Source organism: Drosophila yakuba, chromosome 2R (genome assembly GCF_016746365.2).
Source record: "Drosophila yakuba strain Tai18E2 chromosome 2R, Prin_Dyak_Tai18E2_2.1, whole genome shotgun sequence".
Classification (NCBI taxonomy): domain Eukaryota; kingdom Metazoa; phylum Arthropoda; class Insecta; order Diptera; family Drosophilidae; genus Drosophila; species Drosophila yakuba.
In genome coordinates this window covers 13,935,523-13,949,285 of record NC_052528.2, presented here as the reverse complement: position 1 = coordinate 13,949,285, position 13,763 = coordinate 13,935,523, and the positions used below count along the sequence as shown (strand labels likewise).

The following is a 13,763-nucleotide window of genomic DNA, read 5'->3' as shown; positions in this document are numbered from 1 at the left end:
TATTAAATAAGTAAACATTAATATATTAAAAAATGAAAAAAAAAGTAATGCAAGCAATAAAATCAATGAATTTTATAATTATTAAAAGGCATTCCAACCTCTTTATGGTCTTACGTATTTCCAACTTCCTGCAGAGCACACAAATCAAGCTAAGCTCGCTGATAAAATGCTCAGGCACAACTCGTAAGGATATTAACTCCCCACGGGATCCTTTGAGTTTTCACTGAGCCGAGCTATGATAGATTTCCATCGCATTCGGCGCATGTAAACATCGGCTTTTGTTAATCAAATTAAGTGCAAGTTAATGGTGGGGCAAAGCCGGCTCCCCCCAACTTCCGATTTTTCCCACAAGAGTTATTTGAGCTCATCATAGCTCTGCTCCACTCACCGCCCCTTGCTCGCTGTTTGCACACTCGAAAATGATGAATAATAAATTGCTAATCATAAATATTGCGAAATCAGGCGAAAAAACCGAACGAAAAGAGAAATGGCTAGCAAGAGCAGCCACAGCGAACCGCTCCACTTTTTACACGCTAAAAAGCAAAACAATACCAAAAGTACACATTGTTAAATTGAAAGGAAACAAATGTAAAATTTATACAGCTGCAGTGCCCAGAAAGCTTTGATTTTGGTTCATCCCATGAAAAGGCAGCTTGAATGCAAACTCCAAGAATTTTTGGAGGGTGAGTGAAAAAAGGGGCGGTACCACCCTAATGGTCTAACTTTGTGTGTTTGCCCCATTATCGAAACCAAATGTTGAAACACCGCCGAATCGAGTGGGTGGCTGTGCTTTTCGGTGGAGAATTGTGTATATGAGGAGCAGCTTCCAGCGACTGCAGGGATATGATTAATTTGGCGTTATCAAATTGATTGGATTATTGCTGGGGGAACAGGAACTTGGGCTGCGATTCATGAGAGTGTCATAAATAACATGGAAATGGTATTTACTTTGGTGCTTAAAAACACTGCTTACAAAGTGTTCCTATTACGTAGATAATAAACCCAGATTTATCTATATCTTTGAACCATCGTCACATCAGGAGTATAAAATATAATGTATATTTCACCACTAATTGCGTGAATACTACATAAAAAAACGTTTGTAATTCAGATAGAACTGATATCTAGCCACAATTACCAAACAAACTACCACCTACTAGTGACTTTTCCGACTTTTCTCCTCAACTCAGTGGCGGTAATTAGCATTCGCGGAAAATCAATACAATCTGGGTAAGAACAAAACAATCAGAAATCGACTGCAGAACGGAATCAAAAGAATCAAAATCGGAAACGGAGTTACGTGTTTCGGGCCACAAATGCCAAATTGTCCAAAGGGTAATCAATCCGAGAACGAGTGACCAAATTCGAAATCGCCCAACAGCTGCCAAGACTCTCATGAACAGGCACTGAGCGAAAATGTGCTACTATTTCCCTTCCATAGATATAAATCAGTTGCAAAGTCTTATTAGTTAGTTATTAGTTATAAGCTTCAAAAGTAGCTTTAATGAAGACCTCATCATCACTCAACCTTGCTAGGATAGTAAAAATTCTATAATGAATTTTTCTGTGTGTATAAACCCTTACAAAAGTCAAGTGCCGCCGGTCGACTGACTGCATTTAAACCAAATCGCCTCGACGGCCAACAGTGAACAGTCAACTGGGAGCGGTGACCAGGAACCAGTGAGCAGTGAGTATTAGCGGTAAAGGTAAATCTGTGGTACGTCCGGGGAAAGTATCCGCAACATTTTCGCAGTGGCAGCAGAGAAAGTGCATTTAATTAAATTTCCCTTTGTTCGATGCGAGTGCAAAAAGCATTGCCTACTTTTGCGGGCGGGCAAGAAACTGTTGCACATGCAGCCGCAAAATGTTGGCTGCTCATGACAACACCAACCAGCAGCCCTCAACCACCAACCGAGCACCACCGAGCACCACCAAGCACCGAGCTCCTAGCCACTCGGAGCCACTGTTTCGCAAATAGTGCAAATAACTATACCAGTGGCTGCAGCTAGCGCAACATCTAAACCCAAACAATTTGCAGCATCTTGCCAAGAAACATCTGCGAACACACAAACACATGGCAGCCAAAGCGCAGCGTCTGCAAAGGAGTATGGATATTATTTCTGAAAGCGAAGCGAATGGAATATACCCTACAAAAGGTAGTAGGCACAAGAAAAGTTTGAAACAATTACTAAACAGCAGCGTACTTCAACATGCCAAAGATCTCCATAGAAACATAAATGTTTCTGGGCTTTTTGATATTTTTAAAAAATTTGAGCTTATATTACTGGTTTATAGAATGCCAATAAAGCTGAAGGTGCCGTCGATTGGTTAGGGTATTCTGAGTAACTGCCGCCTGTGGACAGCGAAATGGCTCTGCGAATTGTTGCCGCATTCAGCGGAAATGCAAGCTGAGTTAGCTATATGCTGTAGTAGTTGTAGTCCTTGCCGAGACTCCTGCTCCTGTTTTTGGTCCTGTTGGTTGGTTGGAGATGTTGTTGCTCTGGCTTGGTCCTGTTACCGTTGTTATTCGTGCTCGGTTCGGTTCGGTGGCATGGCCCATGAATATTCATGGCGTTTGCCGGGCCAGTCATTCATTCATTCGTGATTTCACGCTAAAGGGGGAAATGCGAAGAAGCTGTGGAAAACAATGAAGAGGAATGGCACAAGACAAAACATGAAACCAAATAAATAAACAAATGTCAGGCCATGTTGCTGAGGGCGGACACAAAAGCCAAGAAATTGGCGTGAAAATAAATCAAGAAATAAATTGGAAAATTTGTTATTTCAACGACTGAACAACAGCAATAGTTTCGAGGCAAATGTTAGTTCAGCCAACTTGGGTTGAGACATTGCTAAGAGGTTCGATTGCGTGTGAATAAATTGACCGGATTTGTGTAGTATTATGTAGAAAATAGATTATTTTCACCCTTTACTTTGCGGTACAATAATACGCACTGGTCTACCTAGCTGAAAACCAAAGCTATCAATTCTTAAACCATATTCTTATGACATCAACAATATACTTTTGTTTGTAAAATATATCCCAAGGAACTTGTTAGGTTAAGGCCACATTTTCGACTCGTTCCGTGCTTTGCCTTTCAATTTCCTTTACAATCCCGCTGAGAAGGTTAAGAGCCCAGTAAAATGTATTTTCATTGCCAGATGACTTTATTTTTCAACCCACTAGCCACACATTTTCCTACTTGCCCAATAACAATTCGCTTGGCCCACAAAGTGAAGGCCAATTAAAATGTCCTTTAAGCGTTTCTGCAATATTAATTAACATGAAAAAGGCAGAAAGTACAACGCACATGTACATTCTTGAAGGAAAAATGTGAAAAAAGAACATAGCCAACGACTGGTAATCGACTCGATTCGGGTTCGCCACGGGTGCTGCCAAGGGTCAGGCAAACGCCTTTATTTAATTGGAAAATATTACATTTTTAAACAATATCCATTAAAAGTGCCAGCAGCAGACTTGCCTGCTAAAGCTGCAGTACATATATATGCAGATGTACATATATATATTTAAATGGAATGCCCCCCGCCAAACCCCACGTATCAGCTGCCAAAGGTAATCAACTCCTGGGAGAAGTCGCATTCGCAATAAAATGTTGAAAAATGCAAAAAAAAAAAAAAATAAGGAAGAAATAAAATCCCTTTTAATGTTGCCCATGTGCATGGGACTGAAAGGGGGCACAACGCCCATGTCTGGGTCTGGAAAACACAAGTTCGCGTCTGGACCTTTGTCCCCAGCAGAATTGTGGAGTGGATTTCAGTTGGGTCGGTCCAAAGGGTCTGGGCCTGGGCCTGAATGGGGTCATTTACTTTGAGTGTTCGACGCTCATTTAAATGCAAATTTAAATGAAATTTTAATCCAGTTTTAAGAACGCAGTTGGACACTCTGGGCAAGCCTTTGATGTGCCAGCTCATCTTGCTGATTGCCCCGGGCGGCGTTATTGGCTGGCGCTTCGATCCCGAAATCGGAATTGAAGGTGATCTGCTCCAAAAGTCAAAGAGATAAATATGCCTAAAAAAAATATGAAGTTTACAAACAGATAGAATATGAACTGCGTACAAGAAAAGAGCATCATTAAGCATTACTTTGTGTTCAATTACGCTTAAATGAATTGTAAACTGCCGACCGCGCACTTTGAAAAAAAGGCGTAACAAAAGCCACTCAGATCGGCGCGGAAATCATCTTAATATCTGTGCCATCCAATTACCAATTAATCGCAATCTCTTCAGCGACATCCACTAGTGAATGAAAATGCTTAACTAAGTTAATGCTCGGCCACAATTCCATGATGATGATGATGATGATGCGGCTGCAGCCAAAGGAATAAATCCGATCCCCATTCAACTTGAATACACTCACGCGCATTGATTGCATTTTGTGTCATCCCATGGAGTTACTCTCGTACACTCGCCGAACTGCGTCCACCATCAGGCATAATTTACAGCGCATTAAAACCTCCGATGATGATTTATTATTGTCCTGGCTGGCCATGTCCTGCGTCCTGCGACCTGTCGATGCACCGCAAAAACATATTTAAAGCGGCATATTTATATTTTAATGAACCCGGGAGTGGTGATATAAAATCAGAGCTTAACCATGTTACAATGCTCACGGGGCGGACAAATTATGAAGTTTTTCGCCGTAATCACTGAGCCAGTGAGTGTGCGTGGGTTTTTTGAGCCACATGCTTAAAGCCGTACTGCAGTGTAGTATTAACCGGGGAGCATCGACAGGCGATTAGTGTGGCGTTTTCCCTGTTTTCCCTGATGTCGCATTTTGGCAGCTCCGTTCGGGATATGGGAGTCGATGTAACAAGGGCCTATACCAGCGAAGCATAAAATGACTGGCTACTAATTACGCTGAAACTAACTATATTATAAGCACTATAACACATTTTTACCCAATTACTTTCTAAAACTGCATCAATTAATCGCATCTTGCAGAAGCGCCCCAGGATATGCAACCGCGAATCGACGACAGCTCACCGTCAGCAGCGGCAAGGACACTGACATCCTCGTCGAGCAGGAGCAGCTGGGCGGAGAACGAAGGATCCGCATCCGGAAGCGACTCGCTGCTGACGTCGTCGACAGCTTCCCTGCTCCCCCCGCAGGACAATAGGAGGAGTTTGAGTCCAGGTCCTGGATTGCTGATATTTCCCGGCACCGGTCAAAGACATCAGCATAATCCGAATAGCAGCACGGGCAGCAAAACAATTGCAAAAGCTAATGACGGGAACGTGGCCATTAATCAGCCAGGACCGGGCAGGAGCATTCGCTCCTTTCGACGTCCTCCACTGTGGCAGCCACCGGCACAGGATCACGCGCAGCGGGGGCAGCAGGAGAAAGAGGTCCTGGAGCGGCCAAATCGGAGAGATAGCCGGCCAGCCTGTTTGGCCAAAGGACAGGCCTTCATAATCGAGTTCCTGCAGGGCTCCTCCATTCACGGATTCATTTATTTGGCCAAACTCGGCCTGAGTTTTGTCGAACGGTGAGTTTTGATTGGCAATGACTGGGTTTCGTCAAAGGATATTGGGTAATGGAATTGGACACACAATGGACACTCTATCCCCATCAGCTCTTAGAGAAAGAACAGCGTTGACTGAAACTAACACCGCAAGAATACTGATATAGTAAATATTAAAGTACAGAACGCTTAGTGAACTACCGATACCGAACCTAGATCTATTGGGCAAATGTTTGGTGTGAGAATATTTCCACTCAATTAATTCACAAGGCAAATTAAAGTTAAGCCTCATTACGACCACAAAGCAGCAGCGACCGCAGCTTAACTTTTGCACAGGATACCCAAAGTTCGCCGCCTAGAAACCGTAAAGTGCCAAATAAAACGATACCAAACTATAAGTCGGGGTCTTAAAAAGGACTATCCGGCGACTATGGCCACGTGCAGAGATTCGTATTCCAATTCGGATTCATAACGTGGCTGTTCTGAAGGGGGAAACTCACATGAAACTTCTCGAAACGAAATACATTTTTCTACATACATATCTTCCGTTCTATGTGGTCGATGGGGGAAGGTGGATCTTGTGGTCTGAAGTAATATTTCTGTTGGTGGAATTTGTATTTTTGTGCGGTGCAATAAATCCTTAAAACTGACATGACATGACAAACAGGATTACACACACACACTAGTGGGAAGATTCTCCGCTACCTTTCCCCCTTTCCGTTTGGCAACACTCCACCATCCACCAAAGCAGTCAAGTGGATGGGGCTCAGGATGCGGATGTGGATGCGGAGGCGGAGGCGGAGGCGGATGCGGTGGTTCGTGGGAAATCTGTCAGAGCTGCCGGCTGAGGGTTAATTAGTGGATAACAGCCGGGCCAAGGACAGGGCCAAGCAGGCACTGAGAGAAACCGGAAAGGGATACAATAGTATTCAAACTAAATTAAAATAACAAATATTTCAATTTTAATATGCAATTATATTTCACCTCTTTGATTAGTTAAGCTTCATAACTAATAGCAAATTTTTATTTAAAAACAAGTTTTAAACACAACCTCGTATTTTTTAAGTGCACCCCAGTCTCTGCAAAAATCATGAAGCTCAATTACAAATATTGTTAGTTTCTGCCAGAGCCAAAGTCCAACTGACAGGTGTTTCCCAGAATAGAAGTGAGATCAGAAGGGCTAAGGTGAAGTCCAGATGAGAGGAAGGCGGTCACGCAAAGCTTGGCTTAATTAATACACTTTCCCCCGCTGAGTTCGTGAAAATGATTTGTTGGACATTTGTAGAACATTTTTCTCGGGAAATTTATTTCATTGACGACTTCCACATGGCACAGTTCGGATTTATTTTGCCATGCTACCGGAAGGAAAAGTATAAATGGAAAGTATGCTTTGCTATGGCAAGAAATCAGCTTGTGACGCACAAATTTCTGGACTATGAAGAACTCCATCACCAGCCCGACTTAAGCTCTACCCTCACACTCACCCTCTCCCCTCAAAATCCAAAGCAGTTGCAGAAAAAAAATATGAAAAGCACCCGCTCACGTAGAAAACAAGCTGGGGAAAAGGGCGGTGGAAATGCATAAACCGGAGAGAAAGAGTCTGTGTCGCTGACATGTGATAACCTCAATTTCACAAGCGTTGATATGGTAACTATGAGGGCTTTTCCACCCCACCACCACCACCCCCTCGTCCTTTTGGGTGGCAGCGACAGGTGCACAATTGCATAATCCACAACCGAAAACTGCAAATGTAATGCAAAACACGCAGCGGCGCAGGATGCACAGGATTAGGGCACTGTTTTCATGGGGGAATCTGAAATCTATGGCAGGGCATTGGGCTTTCGAGAGCTATGAACTAGGTGCCATTTTCCCTACATTGAAATATTTGAAATTTCACAAATAGTGAAGGGGTTACAGGCCAAATTTAAATGACAAATCTTCTTCCAGCCACTAAATCAGATACCTTCTTTAAAAACCATAAAACTAGAAATCAAAACAGTTAAGTTTGGCTTACAGTTATTTTAGGTAATTTATTTTGAATTTAAGCTAAGGTAAGCCCCTTAGCTTAGTTGGCTTCCTATTGAAAATAAATACAATTCTGTGCTCCCTTTAAAACTTTCTGAACTCTCTTCTCCTTTAAAGTAGCTTTGCAAATATTTAAGAGTTTTTTGATTCCAGCGATTTGACATTATTAATCCCATATCACACACATTTCCGTTGCATACCTCAGCCGGAAACTATGTGAATGTGAGTGCCCACATAGAAGAATCCATCAATGCCCAAAAAAGTAAGAAAGCAACCCTTGATGCACGATTTAGAAACGAGAAGTATTCGACATCCAACATGCATCACTGAGCCTCATTCACGCACACATTTTATGCATACGAGTGTCGAGATGATGAAACAAAGCAAATACATAAATTGCAGGCCAGACCGACACGAGATGGAAAATGGCAGTTGAATGGAGGATGGGGGAAATGCGAAAATGGGTGCTGGAAAATGGGTGTGCGAATGGGTGTGGGCATGACAATGAGTCTGTCATATGCGATGTCCAAAAGGAATTTTGTGGTGTTAGACAAAGTACAGCACTCAGCTGTCAGAGAGGAAAATTCCAACTGCAAAAAAAACCAAAAAAATCCAACGAGGAAGGAGCGAAAAGCTGCACACAAAAATAATAAGGAGCTGGAAAATGTTTGGGAAAATTAAAAGCCAAGTAGCCGAGTGTTTGGGTATGTGTGTGTGTGAGCACTGAAAGCTTTATGAGCCATTGCTGGCATCAAAATGTCATTGTAGAAGGCATTCGCCCGAAATGGGAAATGATGCAAAGGATTTTCGGCGACTTCTGGGTGTGTCCTTGCCAGTTTGTTTGTGGCCGTCGTTGTTGGGAAAACCCAAAGAAAGAAAAGCCAGCAAAGGGTTGCAAAAGCGTTGATGCGTTTATTGACTCCTCCTTCTGCCTCGTCTTTGAGTTGGCCATAATTCTTTCGCCGCGAATATTTCGCATAATGCTTACAGAAAAAATTTACACGCAATAGATTTTTATGTCCTCCGCCACAATGCACACACAACAGCAGTGCGAATTATTCGCCCGATTCCATATATCATTCCTCACTGTGACGCGCATTTTTTTGGGAATTTTCACTCCGATTTTTATACAATTTTTTACATTTTTTCAGCGTTCTCTGGCTGGCGTTCATCTGCGTGGCATTATTCAGCATCATTTCGCTGAGCAAACGCACTTGGCATCGCTTTCAGACCTCGCCAATGGTTATATCCATGGATCGGAATAAGCTGGTCTGGAACACCAGTTTTCCATCGTTGACGGTGTGTCCGCATAAGCGTATCGATGAGTTGAAAGTGGAGGAGTACATACTGTACGTAGACATGCAGTTGCCTAAACATGTGAATTACATGTGAAATTCAAGTGCATTTTCCCCCACACATCCTTTCACAGCGCCCATCCCGACCAATTTCTGTCCGAGGAGGATCAAGAGGATTTCCGCGATTTTATTGTGAAACTTGCCAGCCTCACTTACGACAACTTGGAGACACTGCCGCTGAACAAGTCATATGGGATACCCAGCACCAAGTACTTGGATCTGCTCTACGAATTGAAATGGGGCTTCGAGCCGGAAATCAGCAGCGGCGCCGCCGTCAAAATGTTCATCTACGAGACGCAAACGGAGTTTGGCATTTGCCATTCAGTCAACTCGATGGTGGCACGCTACAATTCCTTCGAGTGAGTAATTGTTGGCCAGGAAGTGCTCCTGATTTGATTGCTTCTACCCTCTTGCTACTGCTACTGGCCACTTGGCAGCTACTGGCGTTCTGGGGAGTGGAGCCTCATGGACCACGGCGACCGGGTGACTGTGCATCCGCTGGATGGCGAGATCTACGCCCAGATTATCAACCTTTCGACGGCCTACGATGTTTACTTCCACGGTGCCGGCGATATTCCGAGTATTTCGAAGCAGAGGTACACTTTTCCGGAAAGTGACTACACCACCGTGGAGCTCATCGCGCTGGAGATCTTTACGAACGAGGAGGCCAGAGCGTGAGTCTCCAGATTACTAAGGCTACTTAATATGTTTCATTATTAAGTAATAATTATTTTAAATTGTATTTATTGCTGGCTTGCAGTTTCAGCACCAAGCAAAGGAGCTGTCGCTTCAACTACGAGGCCGAGGACATGATGACGGTGCCCATCTACAGCTTTGGCCTTTGTCTCTCGGAGTGCAGGATGTTCTTTGCGCTGCGGGTCTGCGGCTGCGTTCCGCACTTCTACAGGAACCGCTGTGGGTATACTGGGCATAATCATATTTTCGGCACACAGAGTTGCACTTAATTGGCCGCCCATTAAAGTTGACTTTTATGCGCCGAACGGGGATGCATCAGAGCTGGCCAGTTTTATGGCGAATACTCGGTCGTAAAACGCTTAAATACTCGTAGTTTAAGTGGCAACTTTTGCACGACTATCTGTCTCGCTCCAATGCACTCCATTCGTCTCTTTCTTCAATGTTTTGCAGTGCGAAATGGCCGGAGGTTGCCTGTTTGCGGACTGGAGGGCATCGGATGCCTGGTCAAAATTAAACGTGAGTAATTTCCACCGCACCACGGAACATGCAAATATTTATCGTGGCCCGGAAATTCGATTTACATTTTTCGTCGGAACACAAAAAATGGACTGAAATTTCCCAGAACGTGACCATAATTTAATTTGGGGTGGTGGGGTGGTCAAAAGTCAAGGTTGAAATAGACAACCTGTTGCGTAATTGAAAAGGTGGAAGTCATTTGCTGGCGGAGACAAGATTACAGACAGGTTGACGTTGATAAGCGGGATAAATGTTTTGAACAAAAAGCGTGTCTTTCATTAGAATATTAAGTGTGGTATCTAATAATAAATACTTTATATTGAAGCTCCTTTCATTGCATTGCAGTTAACAATTAAACTGTTGCGTTAACTAATTAAATTTGATGGAATACTGATTTTCAGAACAATGTTACATTTTTTATTGCCTTGCAATTTCCCTTGTATATTGTTATTAACCTTTTGTTTTACCAACCAGGCGAGATAATCTCGTTGAAATCAGACAAATACAAAATCAATTGCAACTGCTTGGCCAACTGTGATGATTCCAACTTCTTTGTGCAATCCTACGTAAGTACATCGCACATAATAATAAAAATAAAAATAAATGAAAAAATGGCAAATCCCCTATTAAAAAATATAAAGTAAACTTTAACTGTAAAAATGTTTATGGCGAACAGAAGCGCCATCTAGCGCTCGTTAAGTGGCAACTGCAGACGCCGCTGCGTCGCGCATTTCAAGTGGAAAAATGCCCGGAAAACTGAGGAAAATCCGCCGGAGAGGGTGAGCCGGAGAGGGGGAGAGCTGGGGGCTTGTGCCTTAAACAAACATCAAAATTGTAGTCCGGGGCTATAAAAAATAATAAGCGCAGAAGTTGCAGGAACTGGGCGCCTTGAAATATGCAATTATTTTGGGGATGAGGTATACGAAAAGGGGGCGGCAAAACCAAAAGTTTTGTTTAACTTTTTTTCGCGCTGTGTGCGGCGAAAGTTTTTACATTTAATAATAATTTTTGCTTACTTGCCTTGTTACCAGCATACTGATGATGATGTTGTTGCCGTTTTGCTTTTGTTGCTCTTATCTTATACGTATACTGTATCATTATGTATTTTCCCCATTTCCTCTATTTCCCGACTTTCCCCAGCGTTCGCGTGTCTGGTTTTTGGGGGCTAACTTGCAGTGGGGTATTTTGGAACACCCAAAAATGCAGGTAAAAAATAATCTATCTTATTTGTAAATAAATTAAATGTTTCTTTAAAGATTTGTTAAATATTCTGTTAAATAATTCTGATACATAACTGAACGTCTATTTTTAAAATTTATCTGTTTATATTTACTTCGAGTTTTTTAACTAATCATTTTATACTAATCACTGAAAACCAAATACCCAAATTGCAGCTTCGGCGGGAGGTGCTTTTCTCCTTCGCAGATGTTTTGGGTGAGTTTTCCCTCTTGCCCAAAGTTTTTCCGACTCACTTTAGAACACTCGCATTTCACTTTCAGTTTACATCGGCGGTCTTGTTGGATTTTTCCTGGGCTGCAGCGCCTTGAGTTTTACGGAAATTATCTACTACTTTACGGCGCGATTTGTTCGACGCATGTTTTGTAATTAGTGCTGCAATAAAGATAAATATGGACTTTACATTTTGTTAAAATATCATATTTAAGCTTCTTAGAAAAGGCTATTCCCTTAAAATATTTATAATTTAAGACAAAACAATAGGGGAAATGGATATATTGGATGAATATCATGGTTGCCATTTTATACTGATGAAAATAAAGTGCGTGTTGGTTCAGTCACTGAACCCGTCGTCCACGATTCCAGCGGCGGCTTTAATCTCCTTCCAGCGTTCCGTGAACGAAGATCCCTCCCTATCCTGGCCAGCATCCGCCACTCTCTCGGGATTCTCCTCCAAGGATGGGGGCTTGACTGCGGCGTGTCTGAGGATATAGAAATTGCATCGTTTGCAGTAAACATGCGACTTCTCGCGCGGCTCGAACTTCTTATCGCAGATGACGCAGATCTTGGGTGGCAGACGACACTGAATGCAACGGAGCTCCTTCTTCGAAAGATCGCTCCAATAACACCTTTGAAAGCACACGGTGCACATGTACAACCTATAGTCGGGTGTTTCCATGTCTGGAAATCAGAACTATATGGGAATCAGAACTAAAGATAGGATTAATGGGATAAAAACAAACCTGCAAGATCTTAAGTAAACAGTTGGGCGAAATCAAACTCAAAGCTTACTAGATGGAAGGAATAAACCTATTTGAAGTCAGTCCTATCTACTCATGGCTTTTCTAATCGATCGGGCGAAGATATTGTATCTGTGTATCTGTCTAATCACGCCGACGGCTTCGTCATCTCTTTATTGGCCAAACAAACAGAGTCGCGCCGGCCTAATCAAAAATAAAATACACTTTGTGCACATTCGGCGGAAATCATGTCGAGGAACGCTTTTCCAACTCCCCAACTTTTCCACCTAGCCATCATTGAACCTTCATTGTCCATGTTTCGTCGCTGGCATTTCAATGAATTGTTCGCTTCTTTTACAAGATGGGCTTCGAATAGAAAGGGATGGGCGAGTAGGAAAGAGAGGGTGGCAGTCCGTCAGAAAAGGACGACAAATGGCGCTTCTTTTGTATTTTTGCCAACCTTGTCAGATTTTATTATTGGGGTCGTCGGCAGACATTGAAATGAACTTTCAGACTTGTTCACATGTTATGTGTGCCTAATATTTGCCGAATAATTTGTTGTAAGTTATTTCGCTTCAGCTATTGTTGACTTGCAAGTATGTACAGTCAAGTTTCGATAAGCGAACGTTATTGTAACTCCATAAAAATAAAATATCTCGTAGATACACAACCAAAGCTATCCCGAAAATGAATTGTTTTATGTTGTAGCAAATATCTAATTGGGGATGCTTGACTGTAGTTGGCTATTGGTACTATAGAACCCCCCAGAATCGGATTTATTGTGTTTGTCTTGACTTTTGCACATCTGAGTGAACTGTGGCTGTCAACAAATGCCAAAGACTCATGAATTTTTGCTGCTCCTTTGGCGAGTCCCTTTTCGTTTTTGCGTCGTCATCAATAAATGAGTGAGAAATGGTCGAAAATCTGGGTCATCATCGGAGGAAGGAAGGATATATAGTTCGCTGTAAGCTTCGCCTGATCTGCTCCAAGAATCAAAGTTTTCAGCTGCCAACATCACAATGGTAAAATCTACATTTCAATAGCTTCATATTTTTATGCAAAACCGCACTCTCCCTTTCGCACACTCTGCAACCGTCTCCCTTCCGCAATCAAATCTCAAAGGAATTGTCAAAGAGTGTGGATTTTTTGCACCTTTGCTGCTGGAAATGGGAAAAAGGGGGCGTGGCAAGCCACAATCCACACGAGAGTTTCCCGCCACCGCGAGCTGCATTTTAAATAAATAAGCGGAAGGGATGCTCGTTGAGGTTAGGGTAAGGATTCTGTGAGCTACACACATACATACATACATAGGTATTATCCAACTTTGCACTTTGAAGTTTTTGGGGCTGAAAGGGTGGCACTTTTTACCGCATAAATTTGGGAATTATTAAAATTTATTGTTCGAAAATGCTATTGACATGCGTGTGAGGGCTTAATGTATAAGAAATTGATAAGATTAGACGCCCATTTGGGTAAGTTCTAAAGAGTTCCATT

The 13,763-nt window shown here is 42.6% G+C and overlaps 2 protein-coding genes across 4 annotated transcripts; one reads left to right on the top strand and one right to left on the bottom strand.

Moving 5' to 3' along the window:
* The first annotated feature begins 4,086 nt into the window (after positions 1 to 4,086).
* LOC6530543 lies at positions 4,087 to 11,683 on the top strand. 2 transcript variants are annotated; one of them, XM_015196428.3, is made up of 10 exons: positions 4,087 to 5,506; positions 8,659 to 8,856; positions 8,937 to 9,221; positions 9,300 to 9,536; positions 9,629 to 9,816; positions 10,009 to 10,074; positions 10,549 to 10,640; positions 11,215 to 11,280; positions 11,469 to 11,508; positions 11,574 to 11,683. In XM_015196428.3, the coding sequence occupies exons 1-10, from the start codon at positions 4,977 to 4,979 to the stop codon at positions 11,681 to 11,683; spliced, it is 1,812 nt and encodes a 603-aa protein (XP_015051914.1). In that variant the 5' UTR covers positions 4,087 to 4,976. The 2 variants fall into 2 exon arrangements, with proteins under 2 accessions (XP_015051914.1, XP_039228869.1); XM_039372935.2 differs by having other exon boundaries at positions 9,623 to 9,777.
* A 25-nt stretch (positions 11,684 to 11,708) lies between these two features.
* LOC6530542 (protein FAM76B) lies at positions 11,709 to 12,353 on the bottom strand. Of its 2 annotated transcripts, none has more exons than XM_015197228.3 (2): positions 12,273 to 12,353; positions 11,709 to 12,223 (listed from the first exon to the last, which is right to left on the bottom strand). In XM_015197228.3, the coding sequence occupies exon 2, from the start codon at positions 12,206 to 12,208 to the stop codon at positions 11,864 to 11,866; it is 345 nt and encodes a 114-aa protein (XP_015052714.1). In that variant the 5' UTR covers positions 12,209 to 12,223; positions 12,273 to 12,353; the 3' UTR covers positions 11,709 to 11,863. The 2 variants fall into 2 exon arrangements, with proteins under 2 accessions (XP_015052714.1, XP_002091457.1); XM_002091421.4 differs by having other exon boundaries at positions 11,709 to 12,210; positions 12,273 to 12,347.
* Between the last annotated feature and the right edge of the window lie 1,410 nt (positions 12,354 to 13,763).

Excerpts from the sequence above, each read along its gene's own strand:
- LOC6530543 (XM_015196428.3), top strand. The coding sequence starts at position 4,977 with ATGCAACCGCGAATCGACGACAGCTCACCGTCAGCAGCGGCAAGGACA. Across the intron at positions 8,857-8,936 it reads AAAGTGGAGGAGTACATACT|CGCCCATCCCGACCAATTTC; the intron begins GTACGTAGACAT and ends ATCCTTTCACAG. Across the intron at positions 10,075-10,548 it reads ATGCCTGGTCAAAATTAAAC|GCGAGATAATCTCGTTGAAA; the intron begins GTGAGTAATTTC and ends TTTACCAACCAG.
- LOC6530542 (XM_015197228.3), bottom strand. The coding sequence starts at position 12,208 with ATGGAAACACCCGACTATAGGTTGTACATGTGCACCGTGTGCTTTCAA.